The following is a 23,789-nucleotide window of genomic DNA, read 5'->3' on the forward strand; positions in this document are numbered from 1 at the left end:
TTTTTAATGATATTATATTTTTTTTAATGAAAATGTTTTATTTAATAAGAGTTTTTATATTTATATTAATTGTATAGTATACATTGTATCTATACGAACTACAAGAGAATAATCGAATTTGATGTATAAACTTCGGGTGTTTCCGTCTAAACTCGTTTTTCAATCGAGAATTCTCGAACCAAATGGATATTAGAAGAAAATGAATACTTACGAGTTATAAATGGCGGATCTTCATAGTTGGAGGTACTTTCTCGTCCTCTGAAATATAAGATTGTTGAATATATAAATCATCAAAACATACAAAAGGTGGCATAATTAAATCTTCAATTAATTCTGAAACATCGATTTTTGGTGAAATCTTGAATTATTAGAGAAATAATTAAAATACTTGTATCAAATTTTTTATTATTTAGAAAAAGTTTTTTACTCCACAAATCCTGTTTTAAGAATAATCTTTATACAATAAATGCATACACGGAAATGCATGTTTGATTTTTGTTTTCTATTTTATCATTTTAGGTCGTAGGTATAAATAGATGCATTGTTAAAAGAATTATATTACATTTGTGCGATATTTATTTATCTTTAAAATTTCAAAATATAATATTATTATTAATTATTATTAGAAATTATTTATTCCTTGTGAGATATGTAATTAATAGTGTTGTGCTCGATATGAAATTAATTCGATAAATAATAAAATCAACTTTATTGTCTTATTAAAATTATTAAATGTATTATTTCATTAGTTCAATAATTTCCTTAAAGAAAAAAAAAAAAGAAATATATTAAATTTCTATCATAAATATGTGAACGTGATAAAAGGTAAGTAACATATGGCGGAATATGTATTGACAAAACCACGTGAAATCATTTAGCTTAGTGCAGCCATTAATGGCAGCCATTGTACGTATATCGTGCGCCCTTCAGGGTTGTCGTTTCGTTTGTTTCTTTGTAGATAGTGTGATTGAAATTATAAAGAATATCTTTCGGAAAAGAATATTTTCTAATATTAATTTAAGAAAATTTTTTTTATATTTTGAAAAAAATTCTCTTGTAATGATGCCGTTAATCTATGGTATATAGAAAAATAATTGCGTGTTCATATATCTGCTGTCATCTTTATGATGTGTATATATATTCAGAAATGAATGATGAACCACCACGCATTATTGAAGACCGAAAAACAGCGCTCATCCGAAGTCTCGTAATAGGACTTCAAAGTGTAACAACTTTCGGGAAACGTATCGGTGTTAGGAAAACTTAAATAAATTAAAATGAATTTCGCATTCAAAGAATTGTAATATAATTTAATATGAAATTATTGGAAACAGAATCGTGATTATAATTTAAATAATAGACCTATATTGAGAGTGACGGTTTAGAGTTTACCTGTATATGCAATTCTGAAAATTGACATGGATATACTTTTTCAGGAATGTCGAAAGGTGGACATGAGATAAATGTGTCTTGTGTGTGCATTGTAGGAAGTGACGTTTTATTGAATAATTAAACTTTTGGTACGTCAAATCAGTACTTTTGATGCTTAAATATTCATCGTAATAGTATAGTTCTCTAGCTTGTGATGCAGAATTATAGAGCGCGCTGCAGAACTTGAAAAAAAGTGTCAGTTCCAACGTAACTACGACATTGTGAAAGAGTTAAGCAATTCCATGCAGTGCGTGCACGTATACGTGCATTAACGGCGGGATCTCAGTATTTCACACCTTTCTTCGGTCGAGTTGCTGTGTCGAGATTTCAGGACGCAGGATCGGGCAAACGGCGAGAGAAGATCAATGCATACGGCGATATTCTGCTGTGTAATGTTTTATCAGGTGTGTCGTCGTAGATAAAAAAATTTATTCTTTGGTAAGAAATAGGATATTTATCTGTTATTTATGTTAAGAAATATGTGAATCATAATCTTGGTGGAAATGGAAAAAGGTTCTTGGAAAATTGTTGCATTTTTTGTTTCAACAAATAATATGACCATTATTGAATGCAGTAGTATGCTTTATTTTATATGATACGATACAAAATATTTCATATAAAAAATATTTAAATAATAAATTTTTAAAATTTATAAATTAAAAGTTTTTTTAAGAAAAAAATAATTATATAAAAAAAATTATAATCAAAAATATATATTGTATAATTTGTCATTTGTGAAGTTAATGTCGAAGAAAAGTGAAAGAGAAAAAAAGAAAATAAAGACAGAGAAGCAATGAGAAAGAGAATGGTCGAATGTAAATTATCTACATCTTGTGTATGAGAACATTCGACATTCAAGTTATATAGATTTTTATAAAATATAAAATTTAATATAAAAAAATTCATTTGATTAAAAATCATTTTAGATTTATAAGCTGTATTTAAATAATCTTCCATAACAGATTTTAAAAATATATTAATTTTTGCTTATATATATTCTAATAATAAATGTATTATAATTATTATAATTATTGTTCAAATATTATCTTATTTAATTACACCATATAATTGGAAACATAATTGGACATCAAAAAACTTACATATATCTTTTTATATATTTATTTTATTTAAATACAAGTATTTCTAGTTATCACTAGTATTCTATAGTAACAATGACATTGTTAGTGATGTTCTCCTAAGTAGAAGCATTTCCGTTAATATTATTTCTAATTTATATACATAATATATAATAACTATATATAGTTATTGAATATAATATTAGTATATATTTAAATAATAAAATCCAATTACATATTTGTATAAAATCATATTCTTCTGAGAACCATTTTCATAAATACGATCATGTAATAAGTTACCGATATAATGAAACACTTTGCAATATCTTCGATCTATTATAATCATATAAAATTATATCTATCCAATTATTATTCTAGTTATTTTATCATTATAAAATATCATTATAATCCTTAATAATTTATCTTCAAAAATTCTAAGTTGGGTAGAATTATACTGAACAATATTGTATAATATCGTTTGGTCGCCATATTTGCTACTGCACTGCTATCTATGATTTCAAATCTTTTTGATTGTGCTTCCATCTACTTCCTCTCTCTTTCTCAAGATGATGAAACTACGTATATTGGATAAAATGTAACGAGGGAAACGTTTCTTAGATATGTTTTTTTCTTGTCCTGTTAAGTTCGTCATGAATATGCGTTCAAGTTTACGATAAAATAAAATCATAAAATCATAAAAATCATTCGGTACGTACAAATTATATTAATAATTACTTAAAATAAGTTCCATCATACAATCGTTACCAGGAAGTCATTCCTTTGAAAATAAGCTGATTAAGTATTTCAATTTCGGTGTAATTTATTTCCAGTGAATAATTCGAATAGATTCATATTTCTCGTATACTTAAAAAATTCAATAAAATATGTAAGTGCAATAGATTTATTCGTCAACTATTTTTAGTTATGATTCTTGTTATAAAATTTTCAAATATTTTTCTTAATAATTTAAATATTTTTAATATTAATAATATTATGCAAAAATGTCATATAAAAAAATGGCATTAATTATTAAATATTTGAATTTTGAAGTTTTTTTACTTAAAAGATAAAATGTGCAAGGTGCTTAATACGCATGTGCGTTGCAATTAATAAGCATAAAAATTGTAGAATTCACGACGTGTGTTTTTTTAATCGTAAATCGTTTTCTATTCATATGCTTATATATTACACAATTTATAAAAAAAATATTTTTGATAAAATTAAAAAAGAAAAATGAAAGAATGTTTCCGACTGAAAAAATAATCACGTGTTTCTTTATTATTGATGATCCTATGAATTATGTAAAAAAATATATTTAAAGAAAAATTCAAAAAGTGAAACAATTTAATATGAAATAGCTATTTGATATATGATGATATTGAAATTACTATATTTCTACAGAGTTCAATTATCACTAAAGTGATGTGATGATCGGTTAATTAAACGTCATTATTTAAATTTGATAATTAATCGATTAGTATAATTAATATTATATCTTATATGTTATAATATTTACATAAATAAAATTTTTTATATATAAATATATATAGAGAATAAATAATATATATGAATCGTAATATTTCTTTCTTTCATATATATGCATTTTATATAATGTTATTCATTATTTCTATTAATTATCTGTAAGAGTATTTATGAATAACAAGTTAAATAAAAATAATAGCAAATAATATTTCGAGATAATACAAATAATATTTTAATTGTGTAAAAAATAATAATCGAATCTAAATGAATGGACTATTCAATTTGAAGTCTTATATTTTTGTTTAATAAATATTAATCAATAACAAGAAAATATGATGTTATATAATGGATCAGCTTACAATGCTGAAGAAATAGATGAAGATACTAGAAGATACTAGTTAAATAAAGTTGAATGATATAAAAATTATCACAAACGATTTCCATTAAAAAATATCTATTAAATGAAAGAAGATCAAATGTCTTAAACTAATCTTTATTTAAATATGTTATGATATTTTGATAATTTATTATGTTAATATGTTATATAATGTTTTGTTTAAATGTATTTTTTTTTATTAAATTATCAAATATATATAAAAATTTGAATTACTGAATATATGTTAAATACATAATATTTGTATGTATAATACATGTTAAATACATAATACATAATAAATCAGAACTTTGTTCACAGTTAAATGAGACGGCTAACTACAATGTTAAGCGATATAAATCTTCGAATTATTAATGAAACTTTAAATTTGAATGATTTTGATTATTGAAACAAATATTAGAAGAATGAAATAAAAATAAAAAGAAATCATAGAATAATATGAAAAAAATATTAAATCAAAATTAGTAAGAAAATATAGAAGAAACAAATGATATAATGTTTGATAATCGAGAGATATTTGTAAGTATAAAGATTTTCTTCTCTCGGTACAGGTGAGCGATATACGACAAGCGAGATGGACGAGTATGATAAGAAATTTGCTGAAATGCAAAAATACATTCCGTTTTTGGAAGCGATGATAGAGCGATTGCAAAACGTTAAGGATAAATCGCGAGAAGTACAACTGCAGAAAATGCAAAGTCTACACGGGATCTTATCAAACAGCAAAAGAAAGTATGTTTTGTCATATGAAAGATGTTTAGACATATATAAAATAAAAGAGTTTCTTTTGGTCATCATAACGTGATGATATTAAATACATTGACATAATAAAAAAAATTAAAATACGAAACAAAAAATTAATTTTACATTTTTGCTATTTAAATTTTATTTACAAATTTTCAATTTTATTTTTATTAATTTACATTTTTTCTTATTTTCATATAGTAATTTATTATATTTTATCATCATATACCATACTGTGAAATATATCTTTCATAATTATGTATAAAAATAGAAAAAAAATGTGAAACAGTTTAATCACATTGTGTTATCGATGAAATAGGCTGAAGATCGAGACATTGCAGCGATGCGAAGATGTTCTGCAAAAGTTACACAACAGAGTAGAAAAGGTAGATATATCAATCGCTATAACAAACTTTCATTACATGGTACACTGAATTATTCAAAGTTTTTTTATCATATTTTATTAAAGAGCATATATTTATTAATAATAATTAAATTATTAAATTATTATTCAGTTTGAAAATTCAGTGAACCAAAGCGTAGCATTTGGCTTTTTGTTTTGTATTATTAGTGTGCATTATGCAGCTGGCCCTTAAACAATTGAAAGATTCAAATTATATATGAATTTTCCTTCTGACAAATTTTGGAATTATTATAATATTAATAAATAATAAACCAATAAATTATATCTACATACACGCATAATATTTTCATTGAATCCATTATGTATCTCGTATGTATTTTCTCTTTCTTATATTTTACTTAATTATATTAATTTTCTATTTAATTTTATATACTTATTTTATTGTAAGAATACACATATATGCACAATTATATATGCATATTCTCTATATAAAAAATTAATGCTTTTAAACTAGGGCCATCTGTATTTACATATGAAACATATAAACGAGAATGTTTATGAAAAATTCTTTCAGCAATGATTATATAGTTTTGTTCCAAAATAAATAATCCATCAAAGCTATATATTATTTAATTCGTTTTCAAATGGAATAAGAAAATAATAATTCTGAACAATATTATTTAAAAAAAAAATTTAAAGTTACGAAAAAAATAATCTGATATTTCTATCATTAAATGATTCCGAATGAATGTAAAAATTTATGATTTCTCGTTTTCATAGATCTCTCATTCGATCTCATTTTGCAAGCAATTTCAAAAAAAAAAGATAATTATTAATAAAGAAGATTTCTTATTATGGATCAAAACTACATAAATGATATAATGAATATAAAAATGTTTATTTTTTTTTATATTTAAATTTTTTATATTTAACATATTGATATTTTTAAAATTAAAAAAAAAGAAAAATTAAGAAAATCGAAACAAAATTGCAATATTTTGAAAAACAACTCTTTTATATCGTTTCATAAAATACTGTAGATATTGCATTACGATGCTTTAATAGAACTGTATCTGTTGCATCTAAAGTGCATTATGTATATTGGTCTTTTCTAATGGCATTTGTATGATTTTTTCAAAATTAGTACAATCTGGAAATTTCTGGAATTTATTCGTAGAAATTATTTATATAGTTGGAATCTTATGTAAAATAGATTTAAATATATTAATAATAGATGTTCATAGAACAAATAGTTCACAGAAATTTCTATTATCATTTCTATTAAATTTCTATTAATTTCTATTATTAGTATCTTTTTAGTAGATAGACATAGTTGCTTTAAATTTCACTTTATTTTCTGTTCTTTATACTTTTGAATGTTTTCAGGCTTCCGTAGTGCATGTATTGTCTTTGTTATTTTAATCATTCTAATCTGACACGAGTTTCAGGGAAATACGCCTGGTTTACATTTTCCTCACAAGAAAAACGATGCTAGCTCTACACAATCTTCAAAGTAAGTGAATATGTTGTACAAGAGTTTATAGAAGAATTTCATCATTTATTACTTGTATTACTTATATATAATATAGCAACATATTTCTAAAATTAAAATTAAACTGTTTATATTTAAATTTGTTTAATTTTGTAAAGCAGTGATGTTCATAAATTAAATTTTTTTTGTTTATAATTGCAATTTTTAAAATTTTTTTAAATCTTTGTTTTCATTTTCGACATATTCTTTATTCGTATATGTAGAATTTTATAGTCTACATATTTTTTAAAACGGTTAAAGTTTTTCATATTTTTAAGATTTAAATAAATAATTTTTAAAAATCTTAAAAATCTTAAAAAACTTATATAATAATAAATTAAACTTTTACTTATATAAATATAAGTATTTAATTTATAAAATTTCTTCGTTCGTCTATTCTATTATAAAATGTAGATATGAAGTATTTTTTTTTTACAATGGAGCATTGCATATATTATAATTATTTTCTTCTTAATCCTGTTTTAAGATTTCTTTTTTATGCAATCTATTTTATTATGTTTTCTTCATAATAATTCACTTTCAATTTTCAAATTTTTTTAAAATAAATTATTTATTTTTACAAAATTAATGTTAGTTTATTAAGTTTTGTAAATTCAAAAAATTTAATTTAAACATCACTGTTAAAAAAAATATATCACTGTAAATCTAAAACATGATATTGTTACAAAAGATATATTGTTTAAAAAATATTGTAAAAAAAATTTAAAAGATATTGTAAACATCGATATGAATCCCATTTCAGCATGGCTGAAGAGATAAAGTCTCAATATACAGAAGACACAAAATCTCAATATACAGAAGATGCGAAATTTCAGCATATAGAAGATGTAATGGAAGATCGAGAAATTCACGAGACACCGGCCAGTCCGAGTCCTCCAGTTAGTCCAGATTCAGGTTCACAAGTGGAACCGATAATAATTCCCACAGAACGTAGCATTGACTTTGATGATAAATCTGATAGTAAACCAGCTTCTCCTGATCCTATTGAAACTTTACCGACGAAAGCTCCTATTATCATACCCACGGAGAGAACAAGTAACGATTTAACTCTTTCTCCACAACTTGGTTTGTGCAAAAACACGGATGATGTATCGTTCACTGAATGGGAGATGCTTGAAGAAAATGAGAATCAAATTTCGAGAAATAAAAATTGGCAAACGATTATTACTTCCAATCACGATGCGATTTCAGTAGTTAAAATGGTCGGAAATAATCTGCCTCAGAAAATGAACGATGGGAGAGTTATATCTATGCCAATATCTTCTTCTCGACAAATTTCTTCTGCAGGTGGTTCTAGAAGATTATCATCCATATTGGAAAAGAATCGATTAACGGAACAAGTTTCATCAGACTCTAGATCAGAATCACCGGTAAATGTATCTGATACAAGATTGAAATCACCAGACTCGGAGATTTTATTTTCTAAAATCTGTAAGAACTCATCATTAAAATCAAAAGATTCGATTTCTAAACCTACTTCGAAACCTTCAGCACCATTATTACTTTCACCACCTCCAGTTTTTACGGAACCACCATTATCTATGGAAGATTTGGCAGAACTTCTGAACGAAGAAGATGACAATAAAATGGAAAAGAAAAATGATAGATTAAGAGATGATGCAGGGAAATTTAAAAAAGAAAAACATGAATTAAATACATTAAGTGGAAATAATAAGGATGTAAAAGCATCCAAATCTTTTTTGTTAACACAAGAGGATATTGATAGTGAAAGTGAGAGACGTTGGGAGGAAATAGATAAGCATATAGTTAAGTTAACCAGTAGAAAATGTTTACCTAGTGGTTCAAGTTCTACGTCAATGACGAAAGTCGATGCTTTGAAGTCCAATGAAATTAAGGGACCATCTCAAAATAATTTAAGTCATACATCAAGTTCTTTTACGACAAGTACATTAATTGATAATAGAAATTTATCATCTTCACCTGGTTCCAAAACGGAACCGCGTTTCGCGGATAATTATGAGCGACATTCTCGTCAGTCACGTGAGAACCAGAATCATGATAAAGACAAAATTAATATACATAATATGCATTGTCGGTCTGATGACGACATATCCAATCAGATTCCTATGCATCATGGCAATTCGATTAAACCGGATGATAGGAATGCTATATTGTACCAGAGACGTCAAAATAATATCGGTCCTGAATTAGTATCATCTAGAATAGACACAGAATTCAGAATGGAGGGTTCTGAATATTTTAATAGACAAATACCTAACCAAGGACATTGGCCCTCTATGCATCTCTCTGTTAATACTAATGATTTTTGCAACAATCAGTGGCCACCGTCTTCCAATTTTAGCGGTGTGTCTAATTCTCCTGCCCAAACATATCAACATGCAATCGGTATTTCACACCAAGAAATGTGGAATATAGGTTCTAATAGAGAATCCATTCATATAGATCCCCATCAAATGAACGAGAGTCAAATGAGGGCTAATCAGTTTTCTTCAAATATGAATACTGGTATCAGACCTCTAATGAGTCCAAACACAAGACCTCAAGATTTGAATCATATTCCTCGACCAGATGATATGCCTAATATTGATGTTGCTAATGTATCAACTATACAGCCTTTAATATCACCTACGAGATTTTCTGTTGGACCACAATACAGAAATTTTCAAGGTGAAAATAGATCTTATGATCCATCTTTTGATAGAGGAATGGAATATTCTCATCAGAGACAGCCATGGGATTCTCCGGTTAATCGATCGAATGATGTATCTTATAGAACAGAAACTGAACTTCCTTGTGGTATGATAGGGCCCGCGGAAGGTCCTCCAGGGCCATCATATCCAAGGCCTAGTACACCTTGTCCTTGGAATAGAGATAGAGATCGTAGTATAGGTAGAGGTCGTAATACTTATTATAATGAAAGAAATAGAGGAGAATCGAGAAATTTTAGTCGCGATACTCGCAGGCCTGAATGGTCTAGAGACAATCATAATGATTGGGATTGTAATCGTTTTAGTAGAGATGCTAGAAATATATCTGATCGCGATCCACGCGTACGTATAGATCACAATATAATTAATCAAAGTTCTGGGCAATCGAGGGATAATAGTACTTTAGCTAGAGATCCACGATTGGCCAAAGACAAGCATTTTTCCATTACCAAAGGTAAAGATGGTAATTATAATGAAAGAGATCCTAGAAAACGTTCTGCGGCACCATCATTTATTGCATCAACATTTAGAAAGACTAAAGAAAAACCTAAATCACCTTCAAAACCAACAGACAGTTATAAACGTATCGAAAACGTAGAAAATAATAACAAGCAAATGCAAGAGAAAACAGCAAAAGATAAAATGCAATCGCCTCTAGAGAGTTTATATGGAGTTATTGACACAAAAGCAAAGTCTGCACAAGGATATAGTTTACAGAATTTTAAAATTCCTAAAATAAAACGTAATGAACCCTCTGAATCACCTACATCAAGCCATGTTTCTGAGGAAATTAAAGAGTGTCTTTTGGAAAAACAAGATGATAAAATTATTAAAAAAGATAAGGAAGATACTACTGCAGAAGTAAGTAGCAGCAGTGATGGAAAAATTTCTCTTGAAAATTGGAATGAAAATAATGTCATTGACAAGAAGGAAGAATTGAAGGAAGATAATATTTCTAAAGAATCTATAGAAGACAAAAGTGATATGAATATTGCAGAATCAGATTCTATCACTATTACTTCTTCTAAATTATCTGGAAATATTGAAAAACTTAAGAAAGAAGAAGTAGAATCTGAAGGATCCAAATCAAAAGATGAGGTAACTCAAGAATGGATAGAAGCTTTAATTAGAAAGTCTTTTGAATTTGGAGAGGGAAAAAAATTTGTTGAACAGGCGAAATTCATGCAAAAGTTGGGTGAAGTATTGCAAGCAAAGAAGTTGAAGAAAATTAAGAAAATCATTGAATCAGAATCAGAGAGTAGTAGTTCAGATAAAGATGATACTTCTGAAACAAAAAAAGTTCAAATAAGAAAGAAACGACGAGTAATAGTTTCAGACAGTTCAGATGAAGAATCTCTTGCTGAAAGACTTGGTATTTTGAATACACCAAATAAAGAAATTCAAAATATAAATGAACAGAAACAAGAAAAAAATAAAAACAATAAAAAAATATCTCTTGAAATTAAATCTTCAGATCTTCTAGAAAAAGAATTAGATGGTAAAGATTCTACTACTCAAAAAGAAATTATATCAGAAATTCAAAGCATTGTTGAAGAAAAAGAATCAAATTCTGAAACAAGTATTGAGAAAAAAGAAAGTATTTCAAATATTCAAGAAATTTCTAAAGAGATTAAGGAGAATATTAAAGAAGATTTAATTGAAGATAAAGAAATTATTAACAAAATACCAAAAGTTAAAGCAAAAAGAAGAAATTCCTTGGAAATGTTACAAGAAGATATTAGGGAAATGTTTATCAGTGATGGTGTTGTTGCAGCAACTGGTCATCGATTATGTAGAACACAAAAAGAAAATCAAAATAATGCTGGTGCTAGTACTTCCAATCAGAATATTTCCAATCAGAATATTTCAACTGTTAAAAAAGATGAATCGAATAAACGTGATTTGGAGATAGATCTTGACGTAGAAGATACATCGGGAGCTTCTTTGAAACAAAAGAAATTTATAAAATCACGTGTTTCAGAGGAATCAAATAAATCTAAAGTGAAACTGAAGAAAGAAGTGCAACGTATTACTCGACAGCGTTCGAAACAGTATAATCATAGTTCAGATAGTGAAGAAGATCAACCATTGGCATTAAGAACAGAACTGGTTCAAAATGCCAATCAAATTGTAAATAATGATTCTGAAGTATTAAGGCGAAGCAAACGTATTATTAATAAAGAAGTGATAAAAGAACCACGTGTAGTTGTTGAGAAAACGGATATTTCTAAATTAGAATGTTCTAAAATGATGTTTGATAGCTCATCCGATGAGAGTTTTGGAATAGATGTATCTGAATTGGCAGCTGCAGTAGATATTTCACTTCATCCTGATAAACAACTTGAATCAGAGGCAACAGAATCCACAGAGAAAAAAAAGTTTAATCAAATTTCTTTTAGAAAGTCTACAAGAAAAAAGGGAACTGAATTGATGAATGAAAGTAAAGATGATATTCAATTTACAGATGAAGAAAGTATTACTTCCGATATTTCCATGTCAAGTAGTATAATTTCTGGGAAAAAAACAGATAATAATACAACTAGAATAGAAATCAATAGCAACGAGAAATTATTAAGCAATATTTTAGTGGGATTAGTATCTGTAAAAAATGAAGTAGATAAAGACTCATCAGTAGCAGATAAAGGAAGCGAAATAGATAAAGACTCATCAATAGCTGATAAAGGAAGTGATGCAGACGTAGACGATGATATTAATGATCAAGTACCAACTGAAACAAGTACTAAAAAATGTTCAATAAAAAAGAAGAAGAAAAAGTGGCAAATGGGTATTTTGTCTAAAAAGAGGAGAAAGAAAACTCTTATAACTTCTTCTCCTAAAGGTGATTGTGAAATGGATACTTCTATTAAAATGGATAATATCTCAGTTTCAGAAAATACAATAAATAAAGAAATTAATTCATCCAATAATCAGACAAATCAAACTTTTGAAGATAATATTAAAGATACTTCAATTTGTCAAGAAAATTCAAAAGATCAAAAAACAGAATTATTGTTAACATCTGATTTCATAGAGAAAAAAAAATCTTTATCTAAAATTGATCTTACTGAAGAATCGGAAGTTAAAGAAGAAAAAGTTATAGAAAAGCCTCTCATTAATATTACAAAAAATATGGTTAAAAGTAAAAATGAAGAAGAAAAATCATTTTCTGATTTAGATATAAAAAAATTAATTGATTATGTTTGGACAGGACAAGAAAGATATAAATGCTTGCTCTGTTTTTTTATGGGAAAAAATATTGTTCATCATTATAAATTGAGCCATCCTGGAAAAGAAATTCTGATTTCTAGATTGAAAGTTTCAGATGCTTTGTTAGCTATTCAAGACGCAAATGATAATAATATAGAAAATATATCAAGAGAACTTCTTACAGAAGAAGTTTGTAAATTTCGTTGTAGATTTTGCTCCTTGTTTATTGAAGGTGCTGTTAAAGTTGCAATGGAAGCATTTTATGAACATTGTACAACACATACAGGTGAATACAGATTTCGATGTAACAGTTGCCCTTATCAGGCAGTAGCTAAATCTTCCATGAGGACTCATTATTATAAAGTATGTCGAAAATTTAAGGATACTTTTGCTGAAGCAATAACTGAGGATGAAATACCCAATGAAAATCGTATTTATGGTTATTTATGCTCATATTGTAATTATGTTCAATTAAAGAAATCCAATGTAGAAGAACATGTTAATCTGTGGCATAAGAATGATTTGAGTGTTAAGATTATTAAGATAAACATGTCATTAGAATCTGTTGAAGAAGAACCTAAAGTAAAATTAGAAACAATTCAAGCAAATTCAGTAAAAGCAGAAGGAATAAATAATATGATAAATAATGTAGCAACTTCTGTTGAACAGAATGATGATGATGTGACTGAAATAAGAATAATAAAGAATAATAAAACTTCTGAAAATGAGATTAACAAAGTTAAAGATATACTTGAAGTTAAATCACAAGATAATTGTTCTGAATTACAAGCTACTAATGATGAAAAGAAATGTCCACAAGCAGAGATAGATTCTAGTTTGCCATCAGGAAATTTGAGTGTGTTTGTTTGTCCACCAGAATTAGAAAAAAAAGAAGTAGAAATTCAACTAGAACGAAAAAGGAAAATGCAAGAAATTATTCAAAATATTGGTATTAGATTACAAAAAGATGCATCCAAAAAAGGTTTATCCATTATAGATAAATTAAAAGATAAAATGAAGACTAATATAGCAAATAATGAAATTGATTCTAATATAATATCAAATAATATTAATAATATTAATTCTCCAAATAAAAGTCCAATTAATTCCACAATTTCATTATCCAAAAATAATGATGCTAATTTACCTCAAAATTCTGAAGTTTCATCTATAATAGATACAGAGAATAAATTATCATCTGAAGAAACTTCAAATGATGTGAAATCTAATGATTGTACACAAACGCAACTATCTACTGTAGACTGTGATTCTAAAACTGAAAAAGATCCAACAAATTCAAAGATTAAAGATCCTTTGATAACATTGGATCAGAAAAAGGATGGTGAAAGTGATGCAGAAATCAGCGATAACGAGAATACGAAAGATACTGCTCCTATTTACGATTCTGATTCTAGTAGTGAACAATCAGATAGTGAACTGCCAACAGATGTTAATGTCATTTTGAAAGAAACTTCAAATATTAATGCATCTTCAAAAGATCCAATGCTCACCACTATTCAGAGACTTGCTGCTCAACTCCAAGCTGCAAAACCACTTGAAAAATGTAAAGAAGAAAATTGTTCTAAAACTGATTGTTCTAAACCTAAGGAATCTAAGAGAACTTCTCCTTCTAGTTCTATTCCTAAACCACCAGATGTTGTTCCGATATCAAGTATTAAGAAATTTATTGGAAAAAAAGAAAATAGATTTCATGAGATATCACATGAACTACATGATGAGAGTAATCCACCTAAAAATTTCATTCGATTGAGACGTCTTAGTGGAGATATGTTGTCTGTACCCATACAGTCTTTTGATTTTCAAGATGTATCATTGTCAAAAAACAGTATGTATATGTGTATATATATATATATGTATATAAATAATATAATGATATATGAGTTATTTTTTGTCATTATATAAAAGTATTTTATCACATAGATGTAAATCAACCAACTCCAGATAAAATGGATTCCATATTGAAATCAGATATGGATGAAGAATGTTCTTTTTTGAAAATCGAAAATGTAGTTAGTCTTGCACCAAGGGCTGATAATGATGGTGCCGAAAGTCCTATTGTAAGTGATGAGATATGAATTCGCTTAAAATTTTTTTATTTCAAATTATATTGTATTATTTTTATAGGTACATGATATAAGGAAAGCAGTTGAAACATCTCCTATAAAAAATAAAGGTGTATCTTTACTAAAAAAATCTAATTCGCCTTTAATTTTAAAAAGACTTAATACCGTGACTATTACACAACCATTAACGAAAAATATTCAAACAGTAGTGCAATCTACACCAGAAACAGTAAAATTGATTCCAGTAAAAAGTATTTCTCCTTCTCCAGTTTCTGTAACTACCACGCAACTTACAACCAATTTTATTCCAATTGCTCCAAAGTCAAAAATTATTCAAGTAGACAATAAATTATCTTTTCCTATTTCTACAAATAAGAATTCAATAATGACTCCAATGAGTACACGAACTGTGAATGTTGCTGGGTCACCACAATCTTCAAACTTAAACTATAAAATTTTGAAAGTCGTTCGAACTCCAACTATTTTAAAACCAAAAGAACCTGTACCTCCACCTACAGCAATTAAATTAAAATCTGCAGATGCATACAATACAATGTTAAAGGCTACAAAATTGATTCATTTGTATAAATGTATGGCTTGTCGCTTTACTACTGACATATTAGCACAATATCATCAACATTATCTTCAACATGCAAATGAGGCAGAAAAAAAAAAGTTATCACCACCATTTGATTACCAGAAATGTGCTTATTGTCACATGATATTGGAGGATTGGAATCAAATGAAAATACATATCGATGAAAAACACGCGCATTGTCGTTATCAATGTATTTATTGCTTTTATAGAGCTGTTGTTCCTTCTTACGTGCAAATACATCAGGTATAGGGAAAATTAAATTATTTTGTAATAATTTAATTTTTGTTTTTATCTATTGTTTTATTTATAGGCAGTAGCTCATCGTGGACATCATGGTATTTTACTTGGTAAACTTATGAAAGAAATACCTTTAAAAGAAGAATTTAATCGACACGAGAATGTATTTCCTTATGTCTGTCAACATGGTGCGATTTTTATATTATTTTTCATTTTAAATGAAATGAAATTTTAATAAGCGAAATTTAAATTTTATTTGAATATGTAATGAAGTTAAAAATATATTTATAGATTGCGGAAAATTTTTCTTTGTTCCTGAATCTTTTATGGCGCACTTGAAAAATAAACATGGTGCAAATCTTTCTACTTATAAATGTCATTTGTGTCGTGTTACATTTATGAAAATAGATCAGCTACTTGCGGTAACGTTATTTATTAAATTGCTTTCTTAACAATTGCTTAATTTTTAAACTTATTATGAAATTATATTTATAGCATTATAAAATTCATGGATTTTATAAATACCAATGCTTGTACTGTTTGCATGGTTCGGATTACTTTACTGAAATGCATAGTCATCTTAGTACATTTCATTGCGATCGATTACCACAAGTTCTTGAAAGGTCTCTTCCTCCTCAGGTCAGATATTATAATAAGATATTATTAATGAATTATTGAATCAATAATAAATTATAATATATATTTTTTATAATTATTATTTTATTTCAGCCAGTACGAAATAAAGATGTAATAGATCAATTAATTATAAGAACATTAGATGATACTTTTAAAATCACAGGAGAAATAATTGATGTTGAAAATGATGGAAAAGACAATAAAGATGTGATAAATGTTGTTAGCACATCTCCATCTCATAAGATACTTTGTTCTCAATTGTCTAAAGATGTAATTATGTTAGATAAAGATGAAAATAATATATTAAATAAATCGACATCTAGTATATTTGGAATTAGCAATAATTCCATCAATTTTTCTTCAAATTTGTTACAAAATGAAAAACCAAAAAATGAAGGTTTAAATGATAGTGCAATAAATAAAATGTTTGGAAATTTAATAAATGATTCTGATGTCTCTGTAACATCAATTTCGAAGAGAGAATCAACGGATAAAAATTTATTAAACAAATCTAAAAAAAAAAGTGCTCTGTCTGATAGAAATTCTGTTGAACCAATTGAACGCAATGAAGGAACATTTGATTGCAATGATGAATTTATAAATATCAATTTACTGGACAATCCTGATTTTCTAAAAAAAATTAACACTCGTTCTACTAACATATCTATAATTGACAATTTGACTATTAACAAAAATAAGATGGAAGATAGTGATATTGAAATAGTAGATATTGATGATACGGAAATTCCGGCAAAAAATATAAAATCCGAATTAAATAAAAAAGATAGCATTGATACAAAAAGTAAAAATGAAGATACAAAAAGTAAAGAAAAAGTAAAAGTGAATCCAGAAAATAATATAAAAGAACAATCGCGTAGTGATGTTAAAGATATAAATACTAACGAAAATTCTAATAATATCGTGAAAGCTGATAAACCATTGACTCTGGATGATATTAAGGATACTGGTTTTTCAGGAATGAAATTATATAAGTGTGGTTACGAGACATGTGATTATGGTGCGCAAACTGCGGCACAATTAAGAATACATGTAAAAGAATGTTCTTTAGGGAATGAAAATAAAAATTTAACATGCGCTCATTGTAAAAAACGTTTTTTGAAAATTGGATTTTTATTAGAGCATTTAAAATCACACGGATTAAAACGATTTGGTTGTTCATTGTGCAAAATGAGATGTACAGTGGGTTATCAAGCAATGGCACACATGAAAATGAAACATAAATATACTTATAGTAAGTTAGTTCCAGCTGATCCAAAGAATCCATCTGTAGATGGATTATTTATTGTGCAACCTATTGTAAGTAATACTTTACAATATTTAGTAAATAAATTAAGTTTTGTGTATATAAATATTTTATTTATTTTTTTATAGCGTCAAAGTGGAGAACGTAAAGGAAAAAAACGTAAAACTAGTACAAAATCAACTGAAAAAGACATTGAGAAGATAACAACAGATATTGAAAAATTTACTTTTGGTCCTGATGAAATAGAGTCTCTCCCACTTCAAGCTATTTACAACCGGGAAGTGCAATGTGCAATGTGTCCTTACACGACAAAAGTTCGTACGAACATTATTAGACACTTGCGATTGCATGCAAAAGATGAAAGTGTACCAGAAAGTGGTCCTGTTAATCCTGTACCTTGCTTAGATAAAAAGGAACGGATGTTCGATAAAATGGTGAATTTAGCAAGTAGTTCCCATCAAAATGGGCGAATGGGAGGAAAACCAAAGGAAAGTAATAAAAATAATGATGAAGAATTTATTCCAAAATTTATACCGGAGCATAAAAGGTACGAAATAATTTTTTTTAAAATCATATCATAATAATATGAATAATATGTTATAATAATAATATGTTTTTGTAAGAATGAAAATGATTTTGTCATATGTAAAAGCGTTAAATGTTTTTTTTATTCAATTTGGAAATTTTAAAAATGAATTGAAAAAGATATAAAAAATGGTAATGCTTTTTCATAATAGATATGTATGTGGTGTGGCTGAATGCAATTATTTAACAGTCGATGAAGCAATGTTAAGATGTCATTTAAAGGCTTTGCATTCTGAGGAACTATATTTTCGATGTCCTCATTGTCCACAATTACCACCAGGTCAAGAAGGATTAAATATAGCGATTGATAAAATGGGCGTTCATTTGAAAATGCATGATACCAGACTTTATAAATGTTCTCACTGCAATCATCATCATTATCATAGGTATAATGATATTTATGTTTCACATTTGGTTTATAATGCACCATATAGTTTACAAATTTTAAGCACAAATTTAAAAAAGATATATTTTTTGAACATTTGACAAGTATATAAAATAAACATTAAAATACATATGTAAAATCTAAAATTAGAAATATTTTTGAAATTATTGATTATATTGAAAAATGTTTCAGATAAAAATTTAATAATTTTGAAAGACATTAGAAAGAAATTAATAATTTATAAAAAAATAATAATTTATATTTATTAAAAATATATTTAAAAAATTTTTAAAAACTAAAATTAAAATTAAAATTACAAAAATTCTAAATATATTAAATAATGTCCTTTGATAATGTATCAAAAATTTTTGTTTTCATTCAAAATTTCAAAATTTTTGTAAAATATATAATATAATATAATATTAAATAATTAAAATATTTTTAATATTAATCTTTAATTTTAGATATTATAATATGATATTAGATAGTCTTATTTTTCATATTATTTGTCAAATGTTTAAATAAATTTTTACTTTTCGTAGTTCATTTTCTATGCTTTTTAATAGTAATAAATTATTTACCAGGCACGTTGTAGAGAGACATCTTTCCGATAAACATCCTGAAAAAAGACCTTTTGTAAAAGTAATTAGAGAACTAGAAAACACAGAGAACAGTCAACAATCTATCCAAGAAGAGATAGAAGAAGAAATACCAGATCCAGATGGAAATCATTGGAAATGCAACATATGTGATTATAAATGTGTGTATAAAGCAGATATGGTTAATCATACATCTAATACACATGATGAAAAATGTCAATACAAATGTAACTCATGTTCTTTTAAAACTGGTGGCAAAATTATGTTTGAACAACATGTTACTAGCAAACATTCTAGTGACTCAAATGTTGATTACATTTTAATATATCAACGAATAAAAGGTATAAATAAAAAAAATACAGATAATATAGAACAAAGTGGACAGGAAGAACCTTTTGACACTACTCCTCTTTGGAGAAGAGATATGCCTCGAATTAGACATATTCGCGGAATTCTTCTTGAAGAAGAAGATGAAATATCAACAGAATCTTCTTTAAAAATAGGAAAACGGAAAAGTGATGCAGAATTATCAAGTACTAAACCAGCTAAAATAAAACCAGGAAAATCTGGTTCTTTAGATGGCACAAAGCAAACAAAAGAAAAATCTAAGCGATCATTGTCTTGTGATAAAGTATCAACAGAAATGGAAAATGCAAGTAACATTTCTAATACGGTAGATAAATCCAAAGAAACGAAGTCTAAATCAATTGAAGATAATGATATTAATGAATGCGATATTGGAAGATTTGGTCCTTATGGAAAAGCAGATGGGAATATGTATGTCTGTACTTTATGTACACAATTTAAAACAAAATATAAACATGATATGAGAGATCATCTCTACAGAGAATTAAATTATGCTAGGCAAGTATTTTTATGAATTTATATTATTATTGCAGAATATTTTCCTTCATTTAATGATATTAAAATATTATAGATGGCACTGTAAAGAATGTGGATATTTATCCGTAAATCGTAATGCTCTATTGAAACACTTTACTAAACATCATAATGGAGAACGTCCTAATCATGAGCCATTATCACCAGATGATGATATCGAAGAATGGGTAATTTAATCTTTATATATACAAAATTATTTTAAATATTTTATATGCAAAATATTTATTATTTTATTATTTTTAAAATAATTAATGTTTTAACATTCAGGTTGGTACATTATTGAAGAGACAAACACTAATGATAAAAGGATTATTAACCAAACAAAACGTAAATAATGTAGAAAATTCTGTAATTACAAACACAATTGGAAATGATTCAAAAACATGTTTCACAAAAGTTACTCAAAGTACTGTTACAAAAACTCTAAAAAGTACAAATGTTACTGATAAATCTTTTAATAAACAAGATAATAAAAAAGAAATTACACAAATTAATTTAGAAGTTCAAAATGAATGTAATAAAGATAGTTCTATTGATATAAAGAAAGACAGTATATCAGTGAAAGAAAAAACTGTGAAGACTATGGATGTTGAAAAAGGTAAATATTTTTAAATAAAATAAATTAAAATAATGTAAAAAATTTTGTATTATTTTAAAATTATAATACTAAAATTCAATCTTTAATATAGCTGGACCAGAAGAAGAACAAGAAAAACCATTTACTTGTAAACATTGCAAAATGACATTTTTCCGATGGCGTGGTTTTAAATTACATATACAATTAACACATTTAAAGCGACTTGGATTTATTTGCCCTTATTGTGATCGTAGCACAAATTCGGAAGGTTTAATGCGTCAGCATATTCGTTCTAAACATCCTGGTTGTCTTGAAAAAATAGTTGAGAATCCAGCAGCAGGTGAACCGGAATTACCGGAAGAATTTTGGCAACAAGAATATGGAATCGTGTTTCCAAAAAGGTATAGAAAACGAAAGAGAAAAATTAGCGGAGAAGAAGTTGTGGAAAAAAGTGATAATCAATGTCAAATTGAACCTCAAGAAAAATGCAACATTTGCAACTTCACCGCCATGAATATGACTGGTCTCAAAATACATATGAGGATACATGCAACGAAAAATACTTTGAAATGTTCTTATTGTACTTTCACTGCAGCAACAAACTCAGAAGTCTGGGAACATTGGGAAATTAATCATCCATTTTCACCATTTAAAGTTGAAGATATATCACCATCTGAATCATCTGGTGAATCCACAGAAATTGAACTCAATAAGAAGGTTATTAATGATGATTATAACAATGATATAGAAGAGGAAATTTCTGACATCAGGGAAGAAGATTCTATTTATTATTGTTTCTATTGTTCTTTTCGTAGTAAATCTTTGAATACAGTTCAAAATCATTGGAATATGATGCATAATGATTCATTGCAAAATGATTCTACAAAAATGAAATCGAATTATCCATTTAGATACAAAGAAATGCGCGTATCTTCGGAAAAATCGCTTATTAAAGCACAATGTTCGAAAACTCAAACGGAAAGTTCTTATGAATTATACTTACAACAATCACATAATAATGATGTACAAGAAATTGAAGCTTCTGGATTAAAGCAAGAAGGTTGGATTTGTCAATGGTGTAATGAATTATGCGATTCCGAAGTTAAAATGAAAACACATCATAGTATGTTCCATTCTCACTTACCATTAAATTTTAAAAAACAAGAAAAAGCTAAAATATCTCGGGGATATGTTTGCCCGGAATGTTCATTCACCACAACATTTATTAATGTAATGAAAAATCATGTTTCAAAACATATAAATCTATTTAAATGTAAATATTGTGATAAAACTTTTAGTTGTCCTTCTGAAGTTTCTACACATAATACCGAAGAACATCCTGATATGGAATTAAAAATAGAAAGTATACAGAATTACGAGACTTTACTTGAAAAGGTTATGGTTAAAGTCAAATGGCAAAAATCCGGACAAAGTGCTGATAAAAATGAAACTTCAATAGAATCACCGCCAAAAAATCACGCGGTAGCTAAGAAATCTACAACTAAAAGTGCATTTCGATCAAATATTATTCCTTATAGGATAAAGGCAGTAGCTAGAAAATCTACTAATCCACATTCGAGATATCTTGCTAATCATAAAATACATAATAAAGAACAAGAAATGAAAAACAAACAATTTTCCTATTATGGTGTTCCTAGAAGCCCTATTAATTTAGCCAAATTGAATACATATATGGTAGTTGGTGGGCATCGTATGAAAGTAAACTGTACTACTCTTGCACAGTTAATTAACATCGATCCGAAGATAATATTAAAAGATCTCAAGAATGATATTAAAAATATTGCAACATTTAAGAAATTGAAATAACGAATGGAAGTATAGAAAGAAATATTATTTCCCATTCTAACGATGCTATTTAATTTATGATGTATAAATATTTATTATATGATCATTATTGTTAAAATGATCACTAATAACCAAAGTAATTTTCACGATATTAATATGCTTTTCTGTGACATTTAGCAAACATTATGATAATGGATTTTTATAAAATTCATTATTTTCTCATCACATTATGAGGTGAGAAATGTATAATACAAAGTTAATTGTTCTATAATTATATATTTTGAGCTTCTACTCGTTGTTAGTGTACATTTAGAAATTCTGAAATATAAAAAAAAAATACAATAATGCATGCTTCGCTGATGCTAGATTGAAATAACAAACATTACAAATGAAATAAAAAGAAGATAACATACTTATTCATGATAATTTCAAAAATTGATGATAATTTCGTATTAAGCCTGCATTACTGTATTTATATTTGCTGTAATATTATGTTGTCCTTTTATAAATAACCTTATGGACAATTGAATTTAGATTAAAAAAAAAAAGAAAATTTTTCATACTTAAATATAATAATAATAATTATATTCAATTAATATAATATCAATTTATTATCAGCACTGTATATCAATGTAATGTGTATATACACACTACACTACATACATACATATAGAGAATAAACTCTGCACATATATATATATATATATATTTCTAATTCTAAAAAAATTATGAAAATTTGTTAACCAAGAAAATAAATCGTGCCATGTTATTGATTTTATAAAAAATTATCCTAAAAATTAAAATGCAAAATTATAATATTATAAATATATAATATTAAAAATATATTGAAATCAGAGATAATTTTAGATAATTCGAAAAAATGAATTATTAAATTAATTTATTTTGAAATATGTAAAATCTCTTAATATAAACATGTTCATTTTTTTTTATAAATAACAACGTGTAATGTAACACTGATAAAAAATTATTCTAAAAATCAAAATGAAAAATTATAAATAATAACGAATGGAAATAAATAAAAATATATTAATATTCATTAGTTAGATAATTTGAAAAGATAAATTATTAAATTGATTTATTTTGAAAAATCTTTCATGTAAACATCTTTTTTTTTTACAAATAGTATTATTATAATATGTAATGTTATTTTTAAGTAC

General features: G+C 26.5%; 1 protein-coding gene across 9 annotated transcripts; it reads left to right on the plus strand.

Annotated features, from left to right (window-relative positions):
- Positions 1-23: 23 nt before the first annotated feature.
- Positions 24-23,011, plus strand: LOC100577972. Of its 9 annotated transcripts, XM_026441847.1 has the most exons (18): positions 24-306; positions 1,437-1,869; positions 4,935-5,115; positions 5,447-5,513; positions 6,934-7,004; positions 7,786-14,786; positions 14,882-15,018; positions 15,086-15,865; positions 15,933-16,047; positions 16,151-16,281; positions 16,355-16,498; positions 16,589-17,812; positions 17,888-18,306; positions 18,497-18,730; positions 19,314-20,192; positions 20,266-20,395; positions 20,496-20,826; positions 20,918-23,011. In XM_026441847.1, exons 3-18 carry the CDS (start codon positions 4,958-4,960, stop codon positions 22,630-22,632), a joined length of 13,536 nt encoding a protein of 4,511 aa, XP_026297632.1. In that variant the 5' UTR covers positions 24-306; positions 1,437-1,869; positions 4,935-4,957; the 3' UTR covers positions 22,633-23,011. The 9 variants fall into 9 exon arrangements, with proteins under 9 accessions (XP_026297632.1, XP_026297631.1, XP_026297635.1 ...); XM_026441846.1 differs by lacking the exon at positions 24-306 and having other exon boundaries at positions 785-1,869; XM_026441850.1 differs by lacking the exon at positions 24-306 and having other exon boundaries at positions 785-1,869; positions 6,940-7,004.
- Positions 23,012-23,789: the final 778 nt, after the last annotated feature.

The sequence above is a fragment of the Apis mellifera genome, linkage group LG7 (genome assembly GCF_003254395.2).
Source record: "Apis mellifera strain DH4 linkage group LG7, Amel_HAv3.1, whole genome shotgun sequence".
Taxonomy (NCBI): domain Eukaryota; kingdom Metazoa; phylum Arthropoda; class Insecta; order Hymenoptera; family Apidae; genus Apis; species Apis mellifera.

Coding starts and splice junctions, on each gene's coding strand:
- LOC100577972 (XM_026441847.1), top strand. CDS start 4,958: ATGGACGAGTATGATAAGAAATTTGCTGAAATGCAAAAATACATTCCG. Junction 16,048..16,150: donor TCCTTATGTCTGTCAACATG/GTGCGATTTTTA, acceptor ATATATTTATAG/ATTGCGGAAAATTTTTCTTT. Junction 18,307..18,496: donor TTTATACCGGAGCATAAAAG/GTACGAAATAAT, acceptor TTTTCATAATAG/ATATGTATGTGGTGTGGCTG.